The sequence below is a fragment of the Sabethes cyaneus genome, chromosome 3 (assembly GCF_943734655.1).
Source record: "Sabethes cyaneus chromosome 3, idSabCyanKW18_F2, whole genome shotgun sequence".
NCBI classification, from domain to species: domain Eukaryota; kingdom Metazoa; phylum Arthropoda; class Insecta; order Diptera; family Culicidae; genus Sabethes; species Sabethes cyaneus.
Window position 1 is genome coordinate 119,621,701 of NC_071355.1, and position 22,845 is coordinate 119,644,545.

General features: G+C 42.0%; 1 protein-coding gene across 2 annotated transcripts in view; it reads left to right on the top strand.

Annotated features, from left to right (window-relative positions):
• Positions 1-515: 515 nt before the first annotated feature.
• LOC128739789 (DNA topoisomerase 3-beta) overlaps positions 516-22,845 on the top strand; it is a 169,458-nt gene continuing 147,128 nt past the window's right edge. For both annotated transcript variants that reach the window (XR_008412189.1, XM_053835292.1), the window contains exon 1: positions 516-656. Coding sequence is in view for 1 of the 2 variants with exons in the window: in XM_053835292.1 (XP_053691267.1) it covers positions 566-656 (91 nt within the window). In the remaining variant the exon portion in view is untranslated. The remainder of the gene's footprint in view (positions 657-22,845) is intronic.

Genomic DNA, 22,845 nt, shown 5'->3' on the forward strand with positions numbered 1-22,845 from the left:
GGCCAAAGCACAAAATGAAAACTTTGTTGCCAGTTTTCACATAAGGCTTTTTCAAATTTGCTTTTAAAGACTCATTAAGTTTTCAAATCACTATGACGTTTGGTACTATTATAGATACTTAAAAAAGCTTTAAATATAACCAAAAAAACAGTTTGTTTACATTTTGCACTTGGGCCCTATTGAAATGTTGCTCTTGATATTCAGAAAGTATCGAGCAGTTAGAGTGACTATATACAGAGTGGCGACAAGTCATCCCAAATGTATGCAATGCGGTTTTTCCAAGGTTTTTCTTTCTCTTTCCTGCATACGCGTTGGATAGGTCGTCTGCTCGATTGGAATGACACTGACAGATAATTATCATTCCAATTTTGACATTGTCGCCACTCTGTATATAGTCACTCTACGAGCAGTGAGTAGGCATCGATTCAAAATTATCAAGTATCGCGAAAAAAAGATCCATTTCGATTCAGTATCGATAGCATCGTAACGTCATATATAAATTAATAAACGCATCAAACAAAACACCATCAATTTGTTTGATTCTTATCATTGTTGCTAAATAGAAATGAAAACTGCATTGTTAGTGGCAGAAAAACCATCCTTAGCCGCATCATTGGCAAGCATTCTTAGTGATGGAAAATACTCAACGAGAAAAGGTAAATAATTAAAAATCAAAATAAAATGCGGAGATAAGCTAGTGTACAAAATGCCATGCCATTTTTTTAAATAAATCATTGCTGATTGCAAGGATAATTGTATACCATTCAAAGTGCGATATCGTGCATAAAAGTGCTATTTTGCATTAAATTCATTCAGTATCTTCCGCGCACTTTTTCGCTATATTCCAAGCAATAAGTGCGCCGAAGAGACCGAAACGATTTAATGCAAAATAGCACTTTTATGAGCGATATCGCACTTTGGATGGTACAATTTTCCTTGCAATTGACAATAAAATCTTACATTAGTACTAAGTACATTAAGGGTATGCTCCATGGGAACTGGGACTGTAATGCAGATAGCGGTAGTGACTATCTTTTGAATTTTTGACTAGTTTTCGATTGAAAATTTTCGTAAGGTTTTGTAAGAATTTTGCTGTTTTGCAAGGTATTATAAAAATACCTTTAACAAAGTGAATTGAAAGAGCATATATTTAACACTAGATATACCAGCATTTTATATATACCTATTTATACCAAAACCAAAATGACTCAAAATGACTGGTGGATAAGAAATGGTTGGTGAACGACTGAATAATGTGCAACACAGACCCCATAGTGATCCTTAGCCTCTTATCCAGCAACTTCTATCTCCACCTCCTCGTGGTAGGGTAACCACCTGTTTTGGACCTCATGTGCAGCTGTACATAATTTGGACACTTCGATTTAATTTTGCTGTAAGTGTCCAAATTATGTACAGCTATAGATGGGGTCCCAAATAGGTTGATTACCCTACCAGCCGGAATACGAGCAATCTTAGCGGAGATGTGGTAACCAACTCTGGTGGAAACTAAGGTCGTATACCGACAGGCAAGGAGGCACTGTCTTGTCTCGCCACTATACGATGGCAGCCCCATCATGAGACTCGGCAGCATAGCCCTAGTAAGGCAAGCTTTTGATATCTAAAATATTACGAAAATATAAGAAAATTCAACTCGAAACATTTAGCATGGACAAAGGCGATGAAACAAGGATTTGAAATGGATGCTTCCTACCTGGAGCTGTAAATCACTAAATTTCGTGGATGGCGACAGGATGTTGCTCGTTCAGTTAGAACTACAAAAGTTCGACAGGAGATCTGTCGCAAAGGCGGGAAGGTTTGGGGGATCCGTGACGGCAAGGTACAATTTTGCCAGAACCAACGAGCTGGGAACGGGCTTCGTAGTGATGGGCAGAATGCAGGATCGCGAGAGGATATGTGTGTTGAGGATAACAGGCCGCTTCTTCAACTACACCTTCATAAACGCGCACTGGCCACACGAAGGTAGACCCGACGACAAGAAACGTTCTATGTCCAGCTGGAGGCAACATACGATAGCTGCACGCCACGGGATATCATTGTCAATGGGGACATAAACTCTCAGATCGACAGGGAAGCAATGTATAGTGATAACGGCCAGCGATGCATCAACTTTGCAGCTTCCCGAGACCTGGGGAACATAAACACATTCTTTCCCCGCACAAATATACAAAACCACCAGGAGATCACTTGACCAACTAACATTGAACCTAATCGACCATATTCTCATCGAAGGCCGGGTTTCCTTTTTTTTTATTTTTTTTTTTTTTAACGAGTAGGGAAATCTGCTATCAGACACCTGAGAAGACAACTCAGGGAGTGGGGTTTGGTATCCCGACCCCCCTACTGGGGCGTGAGGATCCAGACCCACTAAAACCCTACTCGAGTCTCCAGCCTCAATCCCCCCTGGAACCACCTTATCGGTATTACTTCAGGGAAGGCCGGGTTTCCTGGAACACCACCAACGTACGCTTTCTACGGAGTACGGAAATCGACTCAGATCATTACCTAGTAGCAGTACACGTGAGCTTAAAATTAACGACGGTATATACCTCACGACAAAGCCACTCTCCTCGGTTAAAAATTCGGTAATTAGACAACCCGCAAGATGCTGAGAACTACGCGCGTACTATGCGCCTTCCTCTGTGGCTAGGTGCTTCGGCCCTCGAAGATAAATGGAGCAGGATACGTTCGGCCATCAGTGAGGCCGCAAAACGCCAGAAGGAGAGCTAGCACCACTATTTCAGACTAGTGAGATGCGCAATTTCTATGAGAAGGTGAACCGATCTCTTAAAGGATACACACCGAGTCCTGACATGTCTAGGAACAAGCAGGGAAATCTGCCACAAACGAGCGCGAGGTGGTTGGTGAGTGGAGGCAATTCTTTGATAGGGATCTCAATTGTGATATAGCAAAAGGAAATGGAGCAAAAGTTAACGTAGGAGAGCCTATAGACGTTTCGGCTTCCGATCTCAAGGAGATCCGGCGAGAAATCGGTCAGCTGAAGAATAGAACCGCCGAAAAGGACCGACTCTTGACAAAACTCTACAAAAATGGCCAAGAACCATTAGGAACGGCACTTCACTGAATAATTTCATGATTCGGACTCACCGTTCTCCCGAAATGCTACATTTCTTCATAAAATCTTGCACCAGTCATTTTGACTGGTGCTGGTATAAATGGCAAAAGCAAAAATTATATTTGTTACTAATACATATAAACTAACATTAAGTTCATAAAATGTATTCTCTACTTATAGCAGTGGCGACTCGTCCGCATGTTCAACCTGTTCATAGGACAGGCAAACAAAATTCAGCCCGACAAAATTTCGTTTGCACCGCGCATATGCAATGCAATACGAATTTAGTTTAGTTACGAAGCTGATGAGCAAACCGTTCAACACGACATTTGAACGTTTCTTTAGAGATCTCAATGCACAAGCATACCAACGCATTATTCCTGGTATTGATTCTTGACATTGAATTAGTACCAGGAACAATGTGTTGGCACGAAGAAGGTAAAAAGAGAATGTGACACAGCTTTTACTCGAAAGCGCGGGCGCTTTATTGTCTCGTTCATCTTCAGCATTGAACAACTTACTACCACATATCCCTATGGCCTGCGCTTTGATTCACGTTCGCGTTTTATTTAGTTAGGAAGCTAATGAGCAAAACGTTCAACACGACGTTTGAACAATGCTTTAGAGATTAGCACCAGGAACAGTGTGTTGGTACGAAGGGGATTTGAAAAGAGCGCGGTTGGCAATTTGGCAAGCATTATTCGCAAAATTTTCTCAATAGCTCGTTCATCTTTAGCATTGAACAATTTACGCATATTGCTTGTTGCTTTAAACGAAAAGTTTTCGATTCGTAATTAAAATTCAGAGACGAGTTTGCTGATAAAGTAAACCGTCGTATTTCGTTGCTATTTAAATAAATAGGGATATTCACGTAGCACTTGCTTTGTTGCGAATACGGAGTATTGCGTATTTTTACTGCCGCTACTCGCATAACAGTTCCATCTCCATAGAAACTGGAACTGCAATGCGAATTGCGGCAGTATATACACGAAATACACCATTTACGCAACATGGCAAGCGCTACGGTGAAAACCCCTAATGTTTGTTTTATGATTAAAATATAGAAATGCGATAATAAAAAAAGCTGCGTATTGATGTGTATTTTTCGCTGGTTGAACAGGTAAGCTAAACCCCCACGAGTCGCCACTGACTTATAGTTACAAAAATCATAACATCGTTTCTAAAAGCAAATGTTATAAGTTGTAGAAATTTCAAATTGAAATTGCACGACCAGTCAAAATGACTGGTCTGGTATATCTAGTGTTAAAGAATACTATAAAAGTTGGTGTGGCGACTTAACTAATCGAACACAGCAGTGATCCTTAATCGGTTTTTGCACATCATTGGAATGTTTTTCTACTTTGCAAAATCTTGATGCTTGTTTTGTATCGGTTCAAGTCAAAGTTATAAAGATTCGAACCTGGAAAACGACAAAAAAGACGATATACCAAACGCATACCTATATGCTTCAACAATATCTTATATTTTCAGAGAAAAAAAACTAATGCTGGCTAATCTGAAATAAACAATGACACATTCCGCCATGACGTTACAACGTTTTGATTTTTCTTTGCACAGTATTTATGTTTTAGCTGTGAAAATCGTTGAAAAACCCCCAAATATTATATATTTCGAAAGAGCATAAAATTTCCTATTAAAAGTGGACAAATTAATAGCATTTGCTTTGGCCAGATTGTTTTGGAAAGCAAATATGTAGCGTGACGCGCCAGAAATACGTCTTTTGGTTCTTCTGTTAAAAAACATGAAAATTCTGCTCTCTTTCAAATTTTATCTAAAGATTTTCTTCTATGATTTGATAAGAGATGAATACTGAACAACTTGCTGTTTTCAGAATTCCGATAGTTAGTGAAGTTAATTTTTAAACAGCTTTTACTTTTCGTGACGTTACAACGCTCTGCTTTGCACAGAGAGGGTCGTAGCTCCGTTGTAACGTCACGAAAAATCTGTTCATTTAATATTCGTTAATTATCGCTATTGCTGCCCTCTGTACATAAGGGATAATGCAAAAATGTGTTGTTAATTTGTCTTTCACTATTTCGCCTACGTTATTGTGGGGTTGTTCACAAATTACGTTGCGCTGTAGGAGGGATGCTAAGAAAGTGAGACATAAGTAATAGCATCGAAACCTTAAGACATAGCATAATAGCATAGCATAGCGTTAATGAAGAACTAGACCGTAAAAAAATTTTTTGAAGGGTGTCCCTAAGAGTTTTGCTCTATAACTTTTTTCATGTAAGAAATATAAATCTTCAGCATTCAACGAAGTTTCCTGAAATTATTTTTTTTTTCAAATTTTCTGTAGACAGCAATCATTTCTGAATTAAAATAGAGAAAATATTTATTGTATATGCTTGAGGACACCCTAATGTCCGAATATTTTTTCACCACTAGAAAGTGCTTTTTAAATGAAGAAACTTTCTTGAAGCAACTATAATGCTATGTCTTAAGGTTTCAATGCTATTACTTATGTCTCACTTGTTTTGAATTTGTCCGGCTGCCCGCCGTGACGTTACAACGCGAGCTTCAATCAGTTGTAACTTAGGTTCTACTTAAGGTTCAAATACAGGCAATTAATTTTCATTATGATCATGATTACCGCTGAGTGTGTACATACGCATACAATGCACACACCACTAAAGCACTTTTTCTTCCCGATTTAGAATAGCTCTACCGTAATTTCTACAACTTGTTTCTGAAAAAAGAAACAGTTTATACAGAAAATATACCCCACTTTTGTTGAAAAATATCTTGTATCTTCCAATAATCCTCTCAATGAAAAACAGTAGTGAAAATTAAAAAGCTTGCTGTACACCGCGATTCTGTTGTTTAGTCGGTGCAGACAAACGGCCAGCTTTTCTGGTCTTATTTTAATAAGCTCCGCTCCGATACCATCTTTTCCAGCTGACTTTTTGTTCTTTAGCTGTATGATGGCATTTTTAACTTCGCCTATCGTTGGGGCTAGCACCTCTTCCCCGTTTGTTGCACCGTCGAAATCGCTTTCCCCGCCTGGGCGCCATTCAGGTGTTCGTCGAAGTGCTGCTTCCACCTATCGGTCACCTCACGATCGTCCGTCAGAATACTGCCAGTCTTAACCCGACACATTTCGGCTCGCGGCACAAAGCCTTTGTGGGATCCGTTCAGTTTCTGGTAGAACTTTCGCGATTCCTGAGAACGATGCAGCCGCTCCAACTCTGCATATTCCTGCTCTTCCAGATAGCGCTTTTTCTCTCGAAAGATTTGGTTTCGCTACATCTTCGTCTGTTTGTGTCTTTCCACGTTTTGGCCGCCCGCGCAGCGTTCTCATCCATCACCCTCCTACATTCATCGTCAAACCAATCGTTCCGCTGATTCCGGGCCACATGCCCGATGGAGCTCTCCGCTACACTGCTGATGGCTGTTTTGATAGTGTTCCAACAGTCCTCGAGAGGGGCTTCGTCCAGCTCGTCCTCTTCCGGCAGCGCAGCTTCGAGTGAATGCGCGTAGTTTGCGGCGACGTCTGGCTATTTCAGCCGCGCGAGATCTAACCGAGGCTGACGTCGGTACCGAATGTTGTTCATAACGGAGAGTCTTGGGCGCATCTTAACCATCACTAGGTAGTGGTCCGAGTCAACGTTAGCGCTTCGATAGGATCTGACGTCGATTATGTCTGAGAAGTGCCGACTGTCGATCAAAACGTGGTCGATCTGTGATTCTGTCTGATTTGGTGACCTCCAGTTATGGAAGCTGTTTCGGAAAATCTTACGATGGATTCCGTGCGACAGAAATATCTCGATGTGGAAGCTAAGCGCATAGGTCAACGAATGGTGGCAGATACAGAAGAGGCTGCATTCGCTGGGAAGTCGAAGAGAAAATTGCTTTGGTTGCGGTGAATTTGGCCATAAAAACGCGCAGTGTCCTAAAAATCGCGATGGTCAAAAGCAATCGAAATATAGTGTTCCACAGACGGCTAACGTTGGTGCAAAAACAATTTCGTTTGCGGCTGCCGATGATCGACATGAGATTGCAGCTGCTGGCAATATGGAAGATACAAAATGGTTTCTGGATAGCGGTGCATCCGAGCACATGGTTAATAACAAGCTATTGTTCGAAAGTCTTCAGAAATTGGACGAGCCAGTGGTCATCCAGACAGCGAAAAGTGGTGTTAGTTTGTTAGCGCATTACAAAGGTCGCATTGTTGCCAGTACTGTAGTTAACGATGAAAAGATTCAAATATACATGGACGATGTTTTGTATATTCCGGAACTATCATTAAATCTGTTGTCGCTTCGACGGTTGGAGAATACCGGTAAAAAGGTTATATTTTACGGTGGACGTGTGACCGTGGAACACAATGGCAAAGTTGTGGCAAACGGTAGACAGTTTTTGTATTGTTTATGCAGGGAGAAAATCTTCATAGACAGCACCTTCACGGTGCCGAATAGGATTCGCATGGTGCCAACATGCGCCTACCTACTAAAAACTATCCTGCCGCCCATTCCTGAACCCCTCCCGGAACTACCGTTAGGTTTTACTTCAGGAGGGAGGACGTGCCGAAGCACTCCGACTTGTCCGTTGCGTGTGTGGGTTCACACAACGCCCTTGCCATTTCGTACCGCCACTACCCTTCACTTAGGGCCTGGGCTGCCCAATCAGCCCATTACTAACCCTAGCAAGCTATGTCAGGCCCTGTCGTTGCAAACGTTCTAGCCGTTGCAACTCCGTTATCACCGACGTTCCCGCCCTATCGACGGCACCCCATGCGCGCTGCTCAGCGCACATTCTCTGCACAATGTTGTCGGCGTTGGTGTCTTCCCCAACGACCGCAAGCATCACCCGCCGAGTGGACGTAAACCGCGGGCAGTGAAAAATCACATGCTCCGCCGTTTCCTCGGCTACCGTGCAAACGGGGCAGAAGGGTGAATCTACCCGCCCGCGTGTATGTAGATACTTCTTAAAGCATCCATGACCCGACAGAAACTGGGTAAGGAAAAAGTTTACCTCACCATGTCCTCTGCCGATCCAGGACGATATGTTCTGGATCAGCCTATGGGTCCACCTACCATGGTCGGTGCGATCCCATTCCGCCTGCCAACGCCTAATAGAGTCCAGCCTAACTCTGTCCCTAGCGCCCCTGACGTTCCTCTGCCTATGGCACTCGATATCCTCGCCTAGGAGTATGCATATTGGAATTATGGCTGCAATAACCCCAATCGCATCCAACGATATGGTACGGTAGCCGCACGCAACGCGCAATGCTAACAGCCTGAACATCTTGTTCAGACATGCCTGATTGCGCTTGCTCTCCAAAGCCGGGGCCCACGCCGGTGCACCGTATCGTAGCACCGACATGGCAACGCTGGCCATCAGGCGTCTCTTACTGCTGCTAGGACCGTAGCCGTTCGGCATGATCTTAGACAGCGCAGTGACCGCCGTTGACGCTTTACCACAAGCATAATCCACATGGCTGGTGAAGTTCAGCCTGTTGTCTGTCATGACACCCAGGTACTTCACACTTCGTTTGGAGACAATCACCTGTCCCCCAACGATTATTTTTGCCTCTAGGGCCGACTTGCGGTTGCTGACCATCACCGCTTTCGTCTTATGGTGGGCCAATCGCAGATTGACGCCCGCTTCTCGAAGTAACTCTTAAGCAACCTGCATAGATGATCCGGTACCCTCATCCTATGCAGCGCTAACGCAATTGCACCCCAGTTAGCGCTGTTAAAGGCGTTTTTGACATCGATTGTAACTATGGCACAATACCTGTCGCCTCGCCTTTTCCGTTTCATAGGCTTCTCGGCTCTCTCCTCCACGGACTTTATGGCATCTACAGTGGACTTCCCCTTACGGAAGCCAAACTGCGTGTTTGCCAGTCCGACTAGGTAGACAGTTGGGACGTTTATACTGTATGGATCTGGTGTGCGAGGAAAGTAATGTGAATAGAAATACGCTGATTACGGGCAAAGTGAGTAAGAAACTGGAGTTTTAGCATCACAGGTTCGGCCACCTCGGAAACGATAATCTCGTAAGACTTGTGAAAAAGAAGATGGTCGATGGTATGTCACTAGATGATGAGTGCGGCGATTCAAGAAAATTTGTATGCGAACCGTGCATTAACGGCATACAAACGCGAGATCAGTTTCAAACCAGAACTGAGAAACGTACTAGCAGGCCGTTACAAATAGTACACAGTGATGTTTGTGGTCCTATTACGCCAGTGTCCTGGGACGGTAAATCATACTTCGTTACATTCACGGATGATTTTACTCACGTTTCGGTCGCTGCCTGATGAAAATAAAGGATGAAGTGCTAAATCGTCTAATGGATTTTGAGACAATGGCGACCTCTCACTTCGGAACGAAAATCTCTATACTGCCTTGTGACAATGGTGGGGAATACACCGGTAAAAACGTTAAAATTTTTTGTTAAGATTTTGTTAAGAAAAAAGGGACCGTGCCGTACACTCCGGAACAAAATGGTGTTAGTGAGAGATTAAATCGTACGATAGTGGAGAAAGTGCGCGCGATGCTAAATGCATGTTGTTTGCCGAAGAATATGTGGGGTTGAAGCAGTGTATTCCGCTGTAAATGTTCTGAATCGGAGCCCGAGTGTTGCAGTCGATGGTGAAATTACGCCGTACGAAGCATGGAACGGTCGGAAACCTAACGTCAGAAGTCTTCGTGTGTTTGGGAGTACCTATTACGCACACGTTCCCAAGGCGTTGCGAAAGAAGCTGGACTCTAAAAGTGAGAAAGCAGTTTTTGTTGGGTACGCGCCGAACGGCTATCGTTGCTGGAATGGGAGGAAAGTTTTTGTGGCTCGAGATATAATTTTTGATGAATTTGAATTTGAGTCGAATAAAAACGCAAAATGCGACTCTAGTGAAACGGAACAAGTGGTGATTGACTTCTGTCCTGTGCCTGATCCGGAAGATACGCCAGTGCCGGAGGGGGGCAGTGATTCAAATACCAGGGAAGAACAGGGTTCGGAAGAAATGCATTCTGCAGATAGCGAAGATTCATACGAAGAGAGAGGTATTCGGAGAAGCCGAAGAGCCGCCAGCGTGGCATCGTGATATCGATATGACGGAGTTTGCTCTCAGTGCTGAAGAGTTTGTAGAAAATATACCGTCAGATGTTGGGTTACTGAAAAAGCGTAGTGATTGGTCAATGTGGAAGAAAGCAATAGAAAACGAACTTGAATCCCTGGAGAAAAATAAAACCTGGAGCTTAGTAGAGTTACCTGAAGGAAGGAGAGTGGTTGACAACAAATGGGTGTTTAAAGTTAAAAGAAATAGTGAAGGTGAAATCGAACGCTACACAGCCAGGCTCGTGGCCCGTGGAGCGTGAAGGATTTGATTATTCGGATACTTACTCGCCTGTAGCAAAACTGCCACTTTGCTAATTTTGTTATCTCTTGCTAATTAGAAAGACTGGGATATCCACCAAATGGATGTAAAGTGTGTGTTTTACCTTTGTTATACTATATTACCTTTGTTATACTATAACAAAGGTTTAAAAATTGGTCGAAAAACACGAAATTGATCCGAGACCCGGAGGGCCAAGTCACATATACCAATCGATAGGGTTCGACGATTTGAGCAATGTCTGTGTGTGTGTGTGTGTGTGTGTGTGTGTGTGTGTGTGTGTGTGTGTGTGTGTGTGTGTGTGTGTGTGTGTGTGTGTGTGTGTGTGTGTGTGTGTGTGTGTGTGTGTGTGTGTGTGTGTGTGTGTGTGTGTGTGTGTGTGTGTGTGTGTGTGTGTGTGTGTGTGTGTGTGTGTGTGTGTGTGTGTGTGTGTGTGTGTGTGTGTGTGTGTGTGTGTGTGTGTCTGTGTGTGTGTCTGTGTGTGTGTGTGTGTGTGTGTGTGTGTCTGTGTGTGTGTGTGTGTCTGTGTGTGTATGTGTGTCTGTGTGTGTGTGTGTCTTTGTGTGTGTGTGTGTGTGTGTCTGTGTGTGTGTGTGTCTGTGTGTGTGTGTGTCTGTGTGTGTGTGTGTCTGTGTGTGTGTGTGTCTGTGTGTGTGTGTGTGTGTGTCTGTGTGTGTGTGTGTGTGTGTGTCTGTGTGTGTGTGTGTCTGTGTGTGTGTGTGTGTGTGTCTGTGTGTGTGTGTGTGTGTGTGTGTCTGTGTGTCTGTGTGTGTGTGTCTGTGTGTGTGTGTGTGTCTGTGTGTGTGTGTGTGTGTGTGTCTGTGTGTGTGTGTGTGTGTGTGTGTGTGTGTGTGTGTGTATGTATGTATGTAACGATTTTTTCTATCGCCTGTTTCTCAGAGATGGCTGAACCGAATTGTTCGCTATTACTTTTGTTTGAAAGGTGTTATTGTAGAGTAGATCACTATTGAGTTGTTTCGTGATACGACGTTTCGTTTAAAAGTTATAAGCAAATATGTGAAAAATACGTGACACGGGTTTCTCCGGAACTACATGACCGATTTCAACGATCTTAATATCAAATGAAAGCCCTTATTAAAGTTAAATTGTTCAGGAATTTTTAATTGAAAACAAACAAGTAGTTTAAAAGTTATGCTTAAAAAACCTGTTTTGACAAGGTAATAATTATCGCCTGTTTCTCACAGATGGCCAAACCGATTTATGAGCTATTAGTCTCATTTGAAAGATAATTTATCCTAATAGATCACTATTGAATGATTTTTTGATTGGACGTTTAATTTGAAAGTTATGAGCAACCGTATACACCACACCAAAATTAACAATAATTTATAATGATTTTAACCAAGATAATTGACCTAATTTCAATTATTTTAATATCAAACGAGAGCTTTTGACACTACGAATATATATGCAAAATTTCATAAGAATTGGTTTTACCGGTAAAAAGATATTAACCCTCGAACGCTCGCGCCAACTTTTGTAACACAGTTACTCGCGCGCAAAATAGCCCCAAACCAAAGAAAACGTATGCGCTAGTTTTGACTGGGAAAACTTGGTTTTAGGTTTATCGAACCTTTGGAAGAGTTTCTTGAAATTGAAAGCTTTATCGTCTGGTGCAATTTAAATTTTGATTAATCCCCTTAAAAGTGATTTAAAAAAATATTTTTCTTTATAGTCAATATAACACATTGATGTGTTCTGCAAAGTTATAGAGCATATTATTTCAAGAAATTTTGCTAATGAACCTTCTATCTCTGCAGCGAAGATAGGAATATCTTATTTATTGTATATGAATTTTTAAAATCAGTTTTTCTATTTTTGCTCTTTTTGTAATTGTTGTATGACTTTTTCAAAATTGTACAAATAGCAAAAATACACAACTTTGCTGAAAATAGTATACTTGTATGTTTGCTTGTTTAGGAACTGTAGAACTTTGATTATACAGAATACCCTAATTTTGACTCCGAATTACTTGACTACCAGCAAACGGATAAATTTTAAACATTTTACATTTGCTGATAGTTTTGCTGCATACATTTCCCAACAATTTAAATTATTAATTGATTAAATAATTATGATATTTTGCTCACAATAAGTTTGTTGAATAATATACGTTTGTTAAACAACGATTTGTAACTTTATAACAGTATGGCGTTGAAAAACCTACACGTGTTGTATAAAATACAACAGCGTGAGTAGCCGAAGGTTAATAAAAATTGATGAAAATTATTCAAGGAAACTCTATCGATGTGATTCAAATAGAATGGCATTACAGGAAACTATGCATAGTTCAAAAACCTATAAACTAGACCTTTACTAGACAATGTATATGCTAAAGCATAAGATTTAAAGTAAAGTAATTTAAACCAGTTGAAATGAGTTTTATTGTTGTTTTATTCGTCAAGCATTTGTAGACTACATACAATAATATTATTACAATGTTTACTTATATACTATACATTATTCCTATGGCTAAGTCGTAGTTTAATTTGGATTCTGGACATAGTGATGTCAATTCTTTCGCAATTTTGATTATAAAGGCGCATCATGTTATTGACTGGTCCATTTTTCGCATAATTGGTTTTATATGATTTTTCCATAAATATTTTTCTAGTTCTAAGGTTACGACTCGGCGCATAAAAGTTTAATTGAGCAAGCAAATCTGCGGACTGGATGCGTTGAGAAATAATGTCATTGATAAAGTAAAGCATTGCTTGTTCGCGGCGTTCTTTAAGTGTTTGTATATGGATAAGCATGCAGCGCGCTTCATAAGATGGTAATGGAAATACTGTCCAGTTAAGTTTTCGAAGCGCGTATAGTAGAAATTGTTTCTGAACAGATTCAATGCGTCCTTCGTGTAACGCAGTCTGTGGGTGCCATACAATATTGCAATATTCCAGAATAGGTCTTACATATGTAATGTATAAAAGTTTTATTGTGTATGGGTCTTTGAAATTATGACTGAAGCGTTTGATAAAGCCCAGCATTCTATTTGCTTTGTTAATAATGGTATTGTAATGTTCTGTAAATGTTAGTTTTGAGTCTAAGATTACTCCTAGATCCCTTACAATTTTACATTTTGGTACAATATTGTTTCCTAAGTTTGAATTTTCCTGCTAAATGCTATTGAGTTACATTTTTTTACATTGAGGTTTAGTAAAGATTTGTTGCACCAAGTGTTGAATACATTGACTTCATTCTGAAATACTGCGACGTCATGGGAATTTTTTATTTCCATATATATTTTCATGTCGTCTGCATATACAAGTACTTTTGAGTGGTTAAGTATGTAGGAAATGTCATTTACGTGCAAAATGAAAAGAAGTGGCCCTAAGTGGGAACCTTGGGGAACCCCAGAGGTGACTTGAATAGGGTCCGAGAGGGCATTTTGAAAGCGAACAATTTGTTTACGTTCCGTTAAATATGATTGAAGCCATTTCAAGAGCTTCGGTTCTATTCCAATTTTGCCTAATTTGAAGATTAATAATGGTATGTCTATTCTGTCAAATGCCTTACTAAAGTCCGTGTAAATAGCTTCTACGTGGTTGCCACTGTCCATTGCATTAATAGTAAAAGCTACAAATTCCAGAAGATTTGAGGCAGTAGAGCGGCCTTTAAAAAAGCCGTGTTGCTGACTTGTAATTTTGTGTTTTACTTGTTGAAAAATTTTTTCATTTATAATTGATTCAAATAGTTTAGGAATGCAAGAGATAATGGCAATTCCACGGTAGTTTCGGATGTCTGATTTTGTTCCTGATTTGAAGATAGGGACTAAATACGAAGATTTCCATATTTTCGGGAATTTTCCATTTTTCAGAGACATGTTAAATAGGCGTTGTAATGGTGTAGCAAGTTCTTCGGCCAGGTTTTTGAGAAATATGGGTGCTATTCCGTCAGGCCCCGGCCCTTTTGACGCATTCAAGCCTTTGAGTGCTTCAAATACGTCAATTTCTGATAGTTGAGAGACAGATATGTCGTTAGAAAATTCGGGGATAAATGAGAAATATTCTTGGTCGCGGTCTTCTTCGGTAAATGTTGTATATACTTCTTGAAAGAAATTTGCGAAAAGGTTGCAGATTTCATTAGTATTATTTCCAATAAGCCCGTCAAGTTTCATTTGGGATGGGAAATTACTGCTTTTCAATTTAGTATTTACATAGTTAAAGAAATTTTTTGGGCATGATTTGACTTCATTTTCGACTTTACTATTATATTCTTCATACGCGATTTTAGTGGCCGAGTTGAGTTCTTCGCTAATATTGAGATAATTATTCAAGTTAATGGTATTGTTTTCATTTTTGAATTTTTTGTGTGCTTTTTGTTTTCTATTTTTAAGATTTTTTAGATGTGGGTTGAACCACACAGGCCATTTACTATGTTTACTTCGTCTTCTTCTTTTCATTGGTACAGTTTCGTGTAAAAGGCACTTCAAGAAAAGGATGAATTTTTCTGTTTCATAGTCGACATTTCCTTCAGTACAAAACACATGTTGCCATTCTGTTGTACATAGTCTACGCTTAATTTCTATAAAATTTGCTTTGTTATATTCCGGCACTTCTTCATATTCCAAGTCAGTAGGGTAAGAGCTATTGTGTGTGAAAATTGAGTATTCGATTGCTGTGTGAAATGCTTCATTCTTCCATAAGGGAGACAGTGAAGCATTTACAGCAAAGTCGTCTGTGCAGTTTGTAAAAAGTAAGTCCAAATAAACATTTTGACTATTTTTGACTGAATTTATTTGATGCAAGCCAAATTGTGAAATTTTGTCAAAAATGTAATGCAATGTTTCATTTTCGCCTACTACTGGAAGCAAAATGGATTCATTGTCAATGTCTACAATGAAGTCCACATTGCGCTGATTGAAGTCGCCGTAAATATGTAGTTTTACTTCGGGTTCCATATTTGAAATAAAATTGTTGAAAATTGAAATCAAAATTGTTTATAAATATTCGCGAGGCTTTCGCAAGTCGGTAAAAAAAATTATTGTACTTATGTTACTGCGCAGTAAAAATGCGCGTCCAAACTCTTCGACGGTCAGCGGACGAAAAAAACTTACTTCCTCTTACAACTTACTTTTATTTGCACTTACTCAGATTAATAACAACTTACTTATCCTTACTCAGCAATTTCACGAAAAAAGGATCTATCAAAATTTTAAAGTGTTTCTTACTTACTTACTTACTTAATTGGCCTAACGTCTTATGACAAGGCCTGCGCAGTATAATTTCTCCATCTGTTTCGGTCCATGGCAACTGATCTCCAGTTCCGCGGGCACCCAGTGCTCGCCAGATCTCGCTCCACCTGGTCTTGCCACCTCGCTCGCTGTGCCCCTCTTCGTCTTGTTCCTACCGGATTTGATGCGAAAACCATTTTTGCAGGATAGTTGTCCGGCATTCTAGCAACATGTCCTGCCCAACGTATCCGTCCAGCTTTAACCACTTTCTGAATACTTGGTTCGCCGTAGAGACGCGCGAGCTCGTGGTTCATTCTTCGCCTCCATACACCGTTCTCTTGCACTCCGCCAAAGATGGTTCTTAGCACCCGCCGTTCGAAAACTCCGAGTGCTCGTAGGTCCTCTTCTAGCAATGTCCACGTTTCGTGCCCGTAGAGGACAACCGGTCTAATTAGCGTTTTGTACAGTGTGCACTTTGTACGGGGGCTCAGATTGTTCGACCGCAAGTGTTTGTGGAGTCCGTAGTAGGCCCGACTTCCGCTGATAATACGTCTTTTAATCTCACGGCTGGTATTGTTGTCCTCTGTTGCCAGCGAGCCAAGGTATACGAACTCGTCGACTACCTCGAACTCATCCCCGTCGATTACCACGGTGCTGCCCAAGCGAGCCCTGTCGCGCTCGGTCCCGCCCGCCAGCATATACTTCGTTTTAGACGTATTTATCTGCAATCCAATCTTCTCTGCTTCGCGTTTCAGTCTGGTGTACTGATCTTCCACCGCCTCAAATGTTCTGCCGACAGCATCCACGTCGTCAGCAAAGCAGATAAATTGACTGGATTTGTTGAAAATCGTGCCCCGCATTTCGATCGCCGCTCGCCTTATAACACCTTCAAGCGCAATGTTGAATAGCAGGCAGGAAAGACCATCTCCTTGTCGAAGTCCCCTGCGAGATTCGAATGGGTCCGACAATCCACCCGAGATTCTCACACAGCACTGGATCCCATCCATCGTAGCCATGATAAGTCTAGTAAGCTTACCCGGAAAGCCGTTTTCGTCCAAAATTTTCCATAGCTCTTGTCGGTTTACGCTATCATATGCGGCTTTGAAATCGATGAACAGGTGGTGCGTGGGGACTCGGAATTCGCGGCACTTCTGGAGGATCTGCCGCAGGGTGAAGATTTGGTCTGTTGTAGACCGACCCTCCATGAAGCCGGCCTGGTAACTTCCCACAAATCTATTGGCTATTGGCGATAGTCGATGAAAGAGGACTTGGGACAGCACTTTGTAGGCGGCATTCAGGATAGTGATGGCTCGGTAGTTCTCACAATCCAGCTTATCACCTTTCTTGTAGATAGGGCAGATAACCCCGTCTTTCCACTCCTCCGGTAGTCGTTCCGTATCCCAAATCTTGACAATCAATTGATGCAGACAGCCGGCCAACTTGTCCGGGCCCATTTTAATAAGTTCCGCTCCAATGCCATCCTTTCCCGCTGCTTTGTTGTTCTTCAGCCGCTGGATGGCTTCTTTAACTTCCCTTATCGATGGGGGTGGCACATCTTCGTCGCTTGCTGCACCAATGTGGTCACTTCCTCCGCTATCATGGTCTTCCGCCTGCACGCCATTCAGGTGTTCATCGTAGTGCTGCTTCCACCTTTCGATCACCGCACGGTCATCAGTCAAGATACCTCCATCTTTATCTCTGCACATTTCGGCCCGCGGCACGAAGCCTTTGCGAGATCCGTTGAGTTTCTGATAGAACTTCCGTGTGTCGTGAAAGCGGTACAGCTGTTCGAGTTCTTCGCACTCCTTCTCCTCTTGGTGGCGCTTCTTTTCCTTGAAGAGTCGGGTTTGCTGCCTCCGCTTCTGTTTGTATCGCTCCACATTCTGACGGGTGGCTCTACGCAGCATTTGTACCCGCGCTGCGTTCTTCTCATCCAATATCTGCTGGCATTCCTCGTCAAACCATTCGTTACGTCGATTCGGTGCCACACTGCCTAGGACGTTCTCCGCTACGCTGTTAATGGCTGTTTTCACGGCATTCCAACAGTCTTCAAGAGGGGCTTCATCCAGCTCTCCCTCTTCCGGCAGCGCGGTTTCGAGAGATAACGCGTAGTTTTCGGCGACCTCTGGTTGCTTCAGTCGCGCTAGATTATACCGTGGCGGGCGGCGGTATCGTATGTTGTTCACAACCGATAGTTTTTGACGTATCCTTACCATCACTAGGTAGTGGTCCGAATCAATGTTAGCGCCCGGATAGGTTCTGACGTCGATAATGTCTGAAAAGTGCCGACCATCTATCAGAACGTGGTCGATTTGTGATTCTGTCTGGTTGGGTGATCTCCAGGTGTACCGATGGTAGAGGTTATGCTGGAAGAAGGTACTGCGTATGGCCATGTTCTTAGAGGCGGCGAAGTCGACAAGTCTTAGGCCGTTTTCGTTCGTTTGCGGGTGAGCGCTGAACCGTCCAATCACCGGTTTGAATTCCTCCTCCTGACCAACCTGAGCATTACAGTCCCCGATGATAATTTTGACATCATGTCTTGGGCAGCGGTCGTATTCACGCTCCAACTGCGCGTAGAATTCGTCTTTGTCATCATCGGTACTTCCGAGGTGAGGGCTGTGCACGTTAATTATGCTTATATTGAAGAATCGGCCCTTGATTCTTAATCTGCACATTCGGGGGTTGATCGGCCACCACCCGATCACCCGCTTCTGCATCTCGCCCATCACTATAAAAGCTGTGCCCAGCTCGTGTGTATTGCCGCAGCTCTGGTAGATGGTATGACCATCTCTATACGTACGTACCATCGTTCCTTTCCAGCATACCTCCTGCAGCGCTACGATGTCGAACTTGCGGCTCTTCACTTCTTTAGAAAGCACGTGGGTACTTCCGAGGAAATTTAGAGACCGACAGTTCCATGTTCCTAATTTCCAATCGTTAGTCCGTTTTCGTCGCCTGGGTCTTTGCCGATTGTTCCGATTAGAGTTATTATTATTACTTACGGAGTCCATTGCTTTGGTTTTTTTAGTGGTTCAGGCTTGCAAAGCCCGCAACCAACCCCACAGTATCGCCGGAGGGCCAACGTAGCTCGAAGGAGCCCTCCCCCCCTGTCAGCATACGACCTTGGTTTCCACCGGGGTTGGTTACCCGATCTCCACCCGAGGTTGCTCGTATCCCGGCTGGTACCACGAGGAGGTTGGGGTAGGAGTTGCTAGGTAAGAGGCTATGAACCACTGTGGGGTCTATTTTATGCCCAGTGCACAAGGCACCGATGGTACGCATTACCAAGCCATTTACCAGCCATTTATTTAAGTGTTTCTATTTTGTTCAAATTTTGTAAACTTATTCAATTTTCAAAAATTTTATGTAAACCAACGCACTACGTAACGATAACCAATAGATGAATTATGTTACGAAAATGTGTCGATTTCTATCTCAAATAGTAAGTAAGACCGTATAACAAAGGTTCCTTTCACCACTAGGTGGATTAAATCGGGTTTTTAAACGAAGTTTTGGATGAGCAAGTGTTTATGCGGCAGCCGTCTGGTTTTGAACGGGGTAGATCGCTTGTTTGTCGACTGAATAAGGCCATCTACGGTCTAAAACAGGCATCGCGGAAGTGGAATGAACGGTTTTATGAATTTATGGCTCGTCTGGAGTTTAGAAGAAGTGAACATGATTTTTGTTTGTACACTTGGTCGACGACGAATGGCATAGTGACGTTCTGATTTATGTTGACGACATCCTCATCACTGGAAATTCGAACAAGTCAATAGTTTCGCTTGTCGCTTAAGCTTAAGCTTTCTGCCGAGTTTAGGATGCGGGATCTTCAAGAAGTAAAATGTTTTCTTGGTCTGTCCATACAACGTGATCGAGAGAAGGGATCCATGAATATCGAGCAGAACCCATACATAAAAAGTGTTCTCGATCGGTTCGGAATGAATGAACGTAAACCTTCTGCCATTCCTATGGAGCCACATCTGAAACTTGGGAAGGAGAAGAATGCCGTGAAATTTACTACTAAGCCATACAGAGAACTGGTTGGCTGTCTTATGTACCTGATGGTGACATCCAGGCCAGGATTTGATTTGATTTGATTTGTCTTTATTGATGTGTAGGCTTTGCCCGTTATCAGACTTAAAAAAATATAAATACATACAAAAAATGACTTATCAACATTACATGGAATTGTTAAAATATTCCCTAAGACTAGATTTTAATTGAACACTAGACATATTAACAGAAATGACGGGATGAAGATTATTGTAAACACCCATTATCCGATACATGGGCTCGTTCCGGGCGTAATTCTGTGACCTGTTTGATAGGTGAAACGACCTAACCCTTCTTAGGTTGGTTCTACCTTCGTAGTTCGTCACCTGGCTGCACAAATATGGAGCACTGTATTTTCCAGAAACAACGTCTTTGAGAAACAACACATCTATCAAAATTCTTCGATCGCTGAGACTGTTGATTCCTACTAGTAAGCATAGCGATCGGTAGTCCGGCATTTCGTTTCTCCAACCAAGATTACGCACAGCATATCGCACAAATTTTTTCTGTACCCGCTCAATTCGATTGATGTATACGTTATAAATTGGTCGCCACACCACGCTTGTGTACTCGATGGTCGTGCGAACCAAACCATTGTATATAGCGATTATGGTGTACGGATCATCTAGTTCGCGACTGTATCGCTTCACCATGCCAAATAATGAGTTCGCTTTCGTTACAATTTTCTCGACATGTTTACTAAAGGTCAGTTCACTGTCCATTTCCACGCCTAAATCGCAATGGCACGTTTTCCTTGGGACTAAATCCGCACCGAGATGGTATTCATACTCAATTTTGTTATAATTGCGACCTAATGAAATCACGTTACACTTGGCAACGTTCACTTTTAACCCAAACAGTTCACAAAAGTGGAGAAAACGATTTAAATTCTCTTGAAGAATCGTACAATCTTTCAAGCCGCGCACAGATATAAATATTTTTTACGTCGTCAGCATAAATTAACACGAATACATCCACTAACGTATCTGGGAGTTCATTCATGACAACCACGAATAATAGAGGTCCCAAATGACTCCCTTGAGGTACTCCTGAACTTGTTACAAACACTTTGGAATCAGTGTTGTGTAGCCTTACATACTGCAAACGGTTAGTCAAGTATGAATGCATCCATTCTAAACAGACCCCATCAACTCCATATTTTCGCAAAACCGCAATCATTGCATTTATGTTGACCAAATCAAACGCCTTGGACATATCTGTATAAATAGTGTCCACTTGGTAACCAGCCGACATCCATTGCACAGTTCTGGAAACAAATTCTGTTAAATTTGTCACTGTTGAGCGTTTTTTAACAAATCCGTGTTGACAGTTTAGGATTAGAGGCTCGATCCACGTATACACATAATCATAAACAATGTTTTCAAACGTTTTTGGAATAACCGATAAAATGGAAACACCTCTATAATTTTCAACAAACGTGTTCGAACCATTTTTGTGAATTGGTACAATATGTGATATTTTCCAAATGTCTGGGAACAATCCTGTCGTTAAAGATGTGTTGAAAAGTATACATTTGAAGAGAGTGTTACGTTACTTGCGTGAAACAGTCGACTGTCAGCTCGCATATCTCCGACTGGATTCGTTTGCAGATCTTGTAGCTTTTGCAGATGCCGATTGGGGCAATGACCCTAACGGTCGTCGTTCAGTTTCGGGATTCGTTATTAAGCTTTACGGCTCAACGGTAGCATGGGCGACTAGGAAGCAATCTTCGGCAGCCTTGTCGACTACCGAAGCAGAGATGATGGCTTTTTGCTTGGCAAGTTGCGAAGTGATATGGATAGTGAATTTACTTAAATCGATTGGACGACAAATTAAGGAGCCGGTTACTGTGTTCGAGGACAATCAACCGTGTATTGCCTTAACAAAGGAGCCTCGGAAGTTCATCGAAGTTCGAAGTTCAGCATTATTTTGTGCGAGAGCTCGTAGATGACGGTAAACTACGACTCGAATACGTACCAACCGAACAACAAATTGCAGACGTGATGACCAAGGGGTTGGCGTCACCGAAATTTCGAAAGCTTCGTGATCAGCTGGGGCTGTTCAATTGAGCGGGGATGTTAAAATTAAATTTAGAGTGTAACACAATTGTACTTTCACATTAAACGTGTATTAAAGTGTCAAATAAATCTTTCTCTTTCGTTTATGATTCGATACGACGTGCACGCGTTTTTACTCCGTTATCCGAAACATTAAAAAGAGCCTCTTATTAAGAGTTTTGTATTTCCTACTAGCCGTGGTAAAACGTATCCGGTTGGAGTCAGTTTTTGTCCTCTGATAGGCGCGAAGGGATAACTTTCGTTTACGGTTTAGACGAGAGAGTTCATTATTTCCCCAAGCTGATTTACGGCGAGGACGAACTAGAGGAACATGTCGCTCGATCAGATCATGAATCTCCACAGTAAATATGTTCACGGCTTCATCTACATTCGTGCAATTATTTAACAGCGACCAATAAATTGAACAAAAATCTTCATTCATGCTATCGTAATCGCCACGTCGGAAATCAAACTCAGGGTCAAATTCTTCAACGAACGCATGATTAACATTTCTAAACAAGCTAACCATCACAGGCGGGAGATGAGCGTCAATCACACTCAGGACGTCAGAAGCACCAGACACATCACAAGCAGGTAAGGCATGCTTATTCACAAAAATGAGGTCCAGAAGTCTACCGTTCTGATTGTGAATTGCATTGATCTGATACAAATCGTGCAGAGCGACACCATCTAATAAGCAGGAACTGCTAGCGTTAATTGTGGAATTCAGTGCATCAACATAGAGATAATTGCCACGCGGATGCAATAACCAGTTCAAACCGAAGCGATTGTAATCACCGAATAAGAGTAAATCATCGTTAGGTTTCATTAAATCGTAAGCCTTTTCGATTGACGAAATGTAGCGTTGAATCACTTCATATTCATTACCCAAATTCGGTGGAATGTAAATAGCGCTAATGACGATCCCCAGTGTCTATTGTTATCCACAGCTGCTCGAGCGAATCATCCATTGTTGTTAACTTCACTTATTAAAGATTGATTATTTATTTATGTGCCGTTCAATCAGGGTTGTTAAACGAATGGAGGGTTGGAGAACGGGCGTGTGTGATCTGTCTGAATC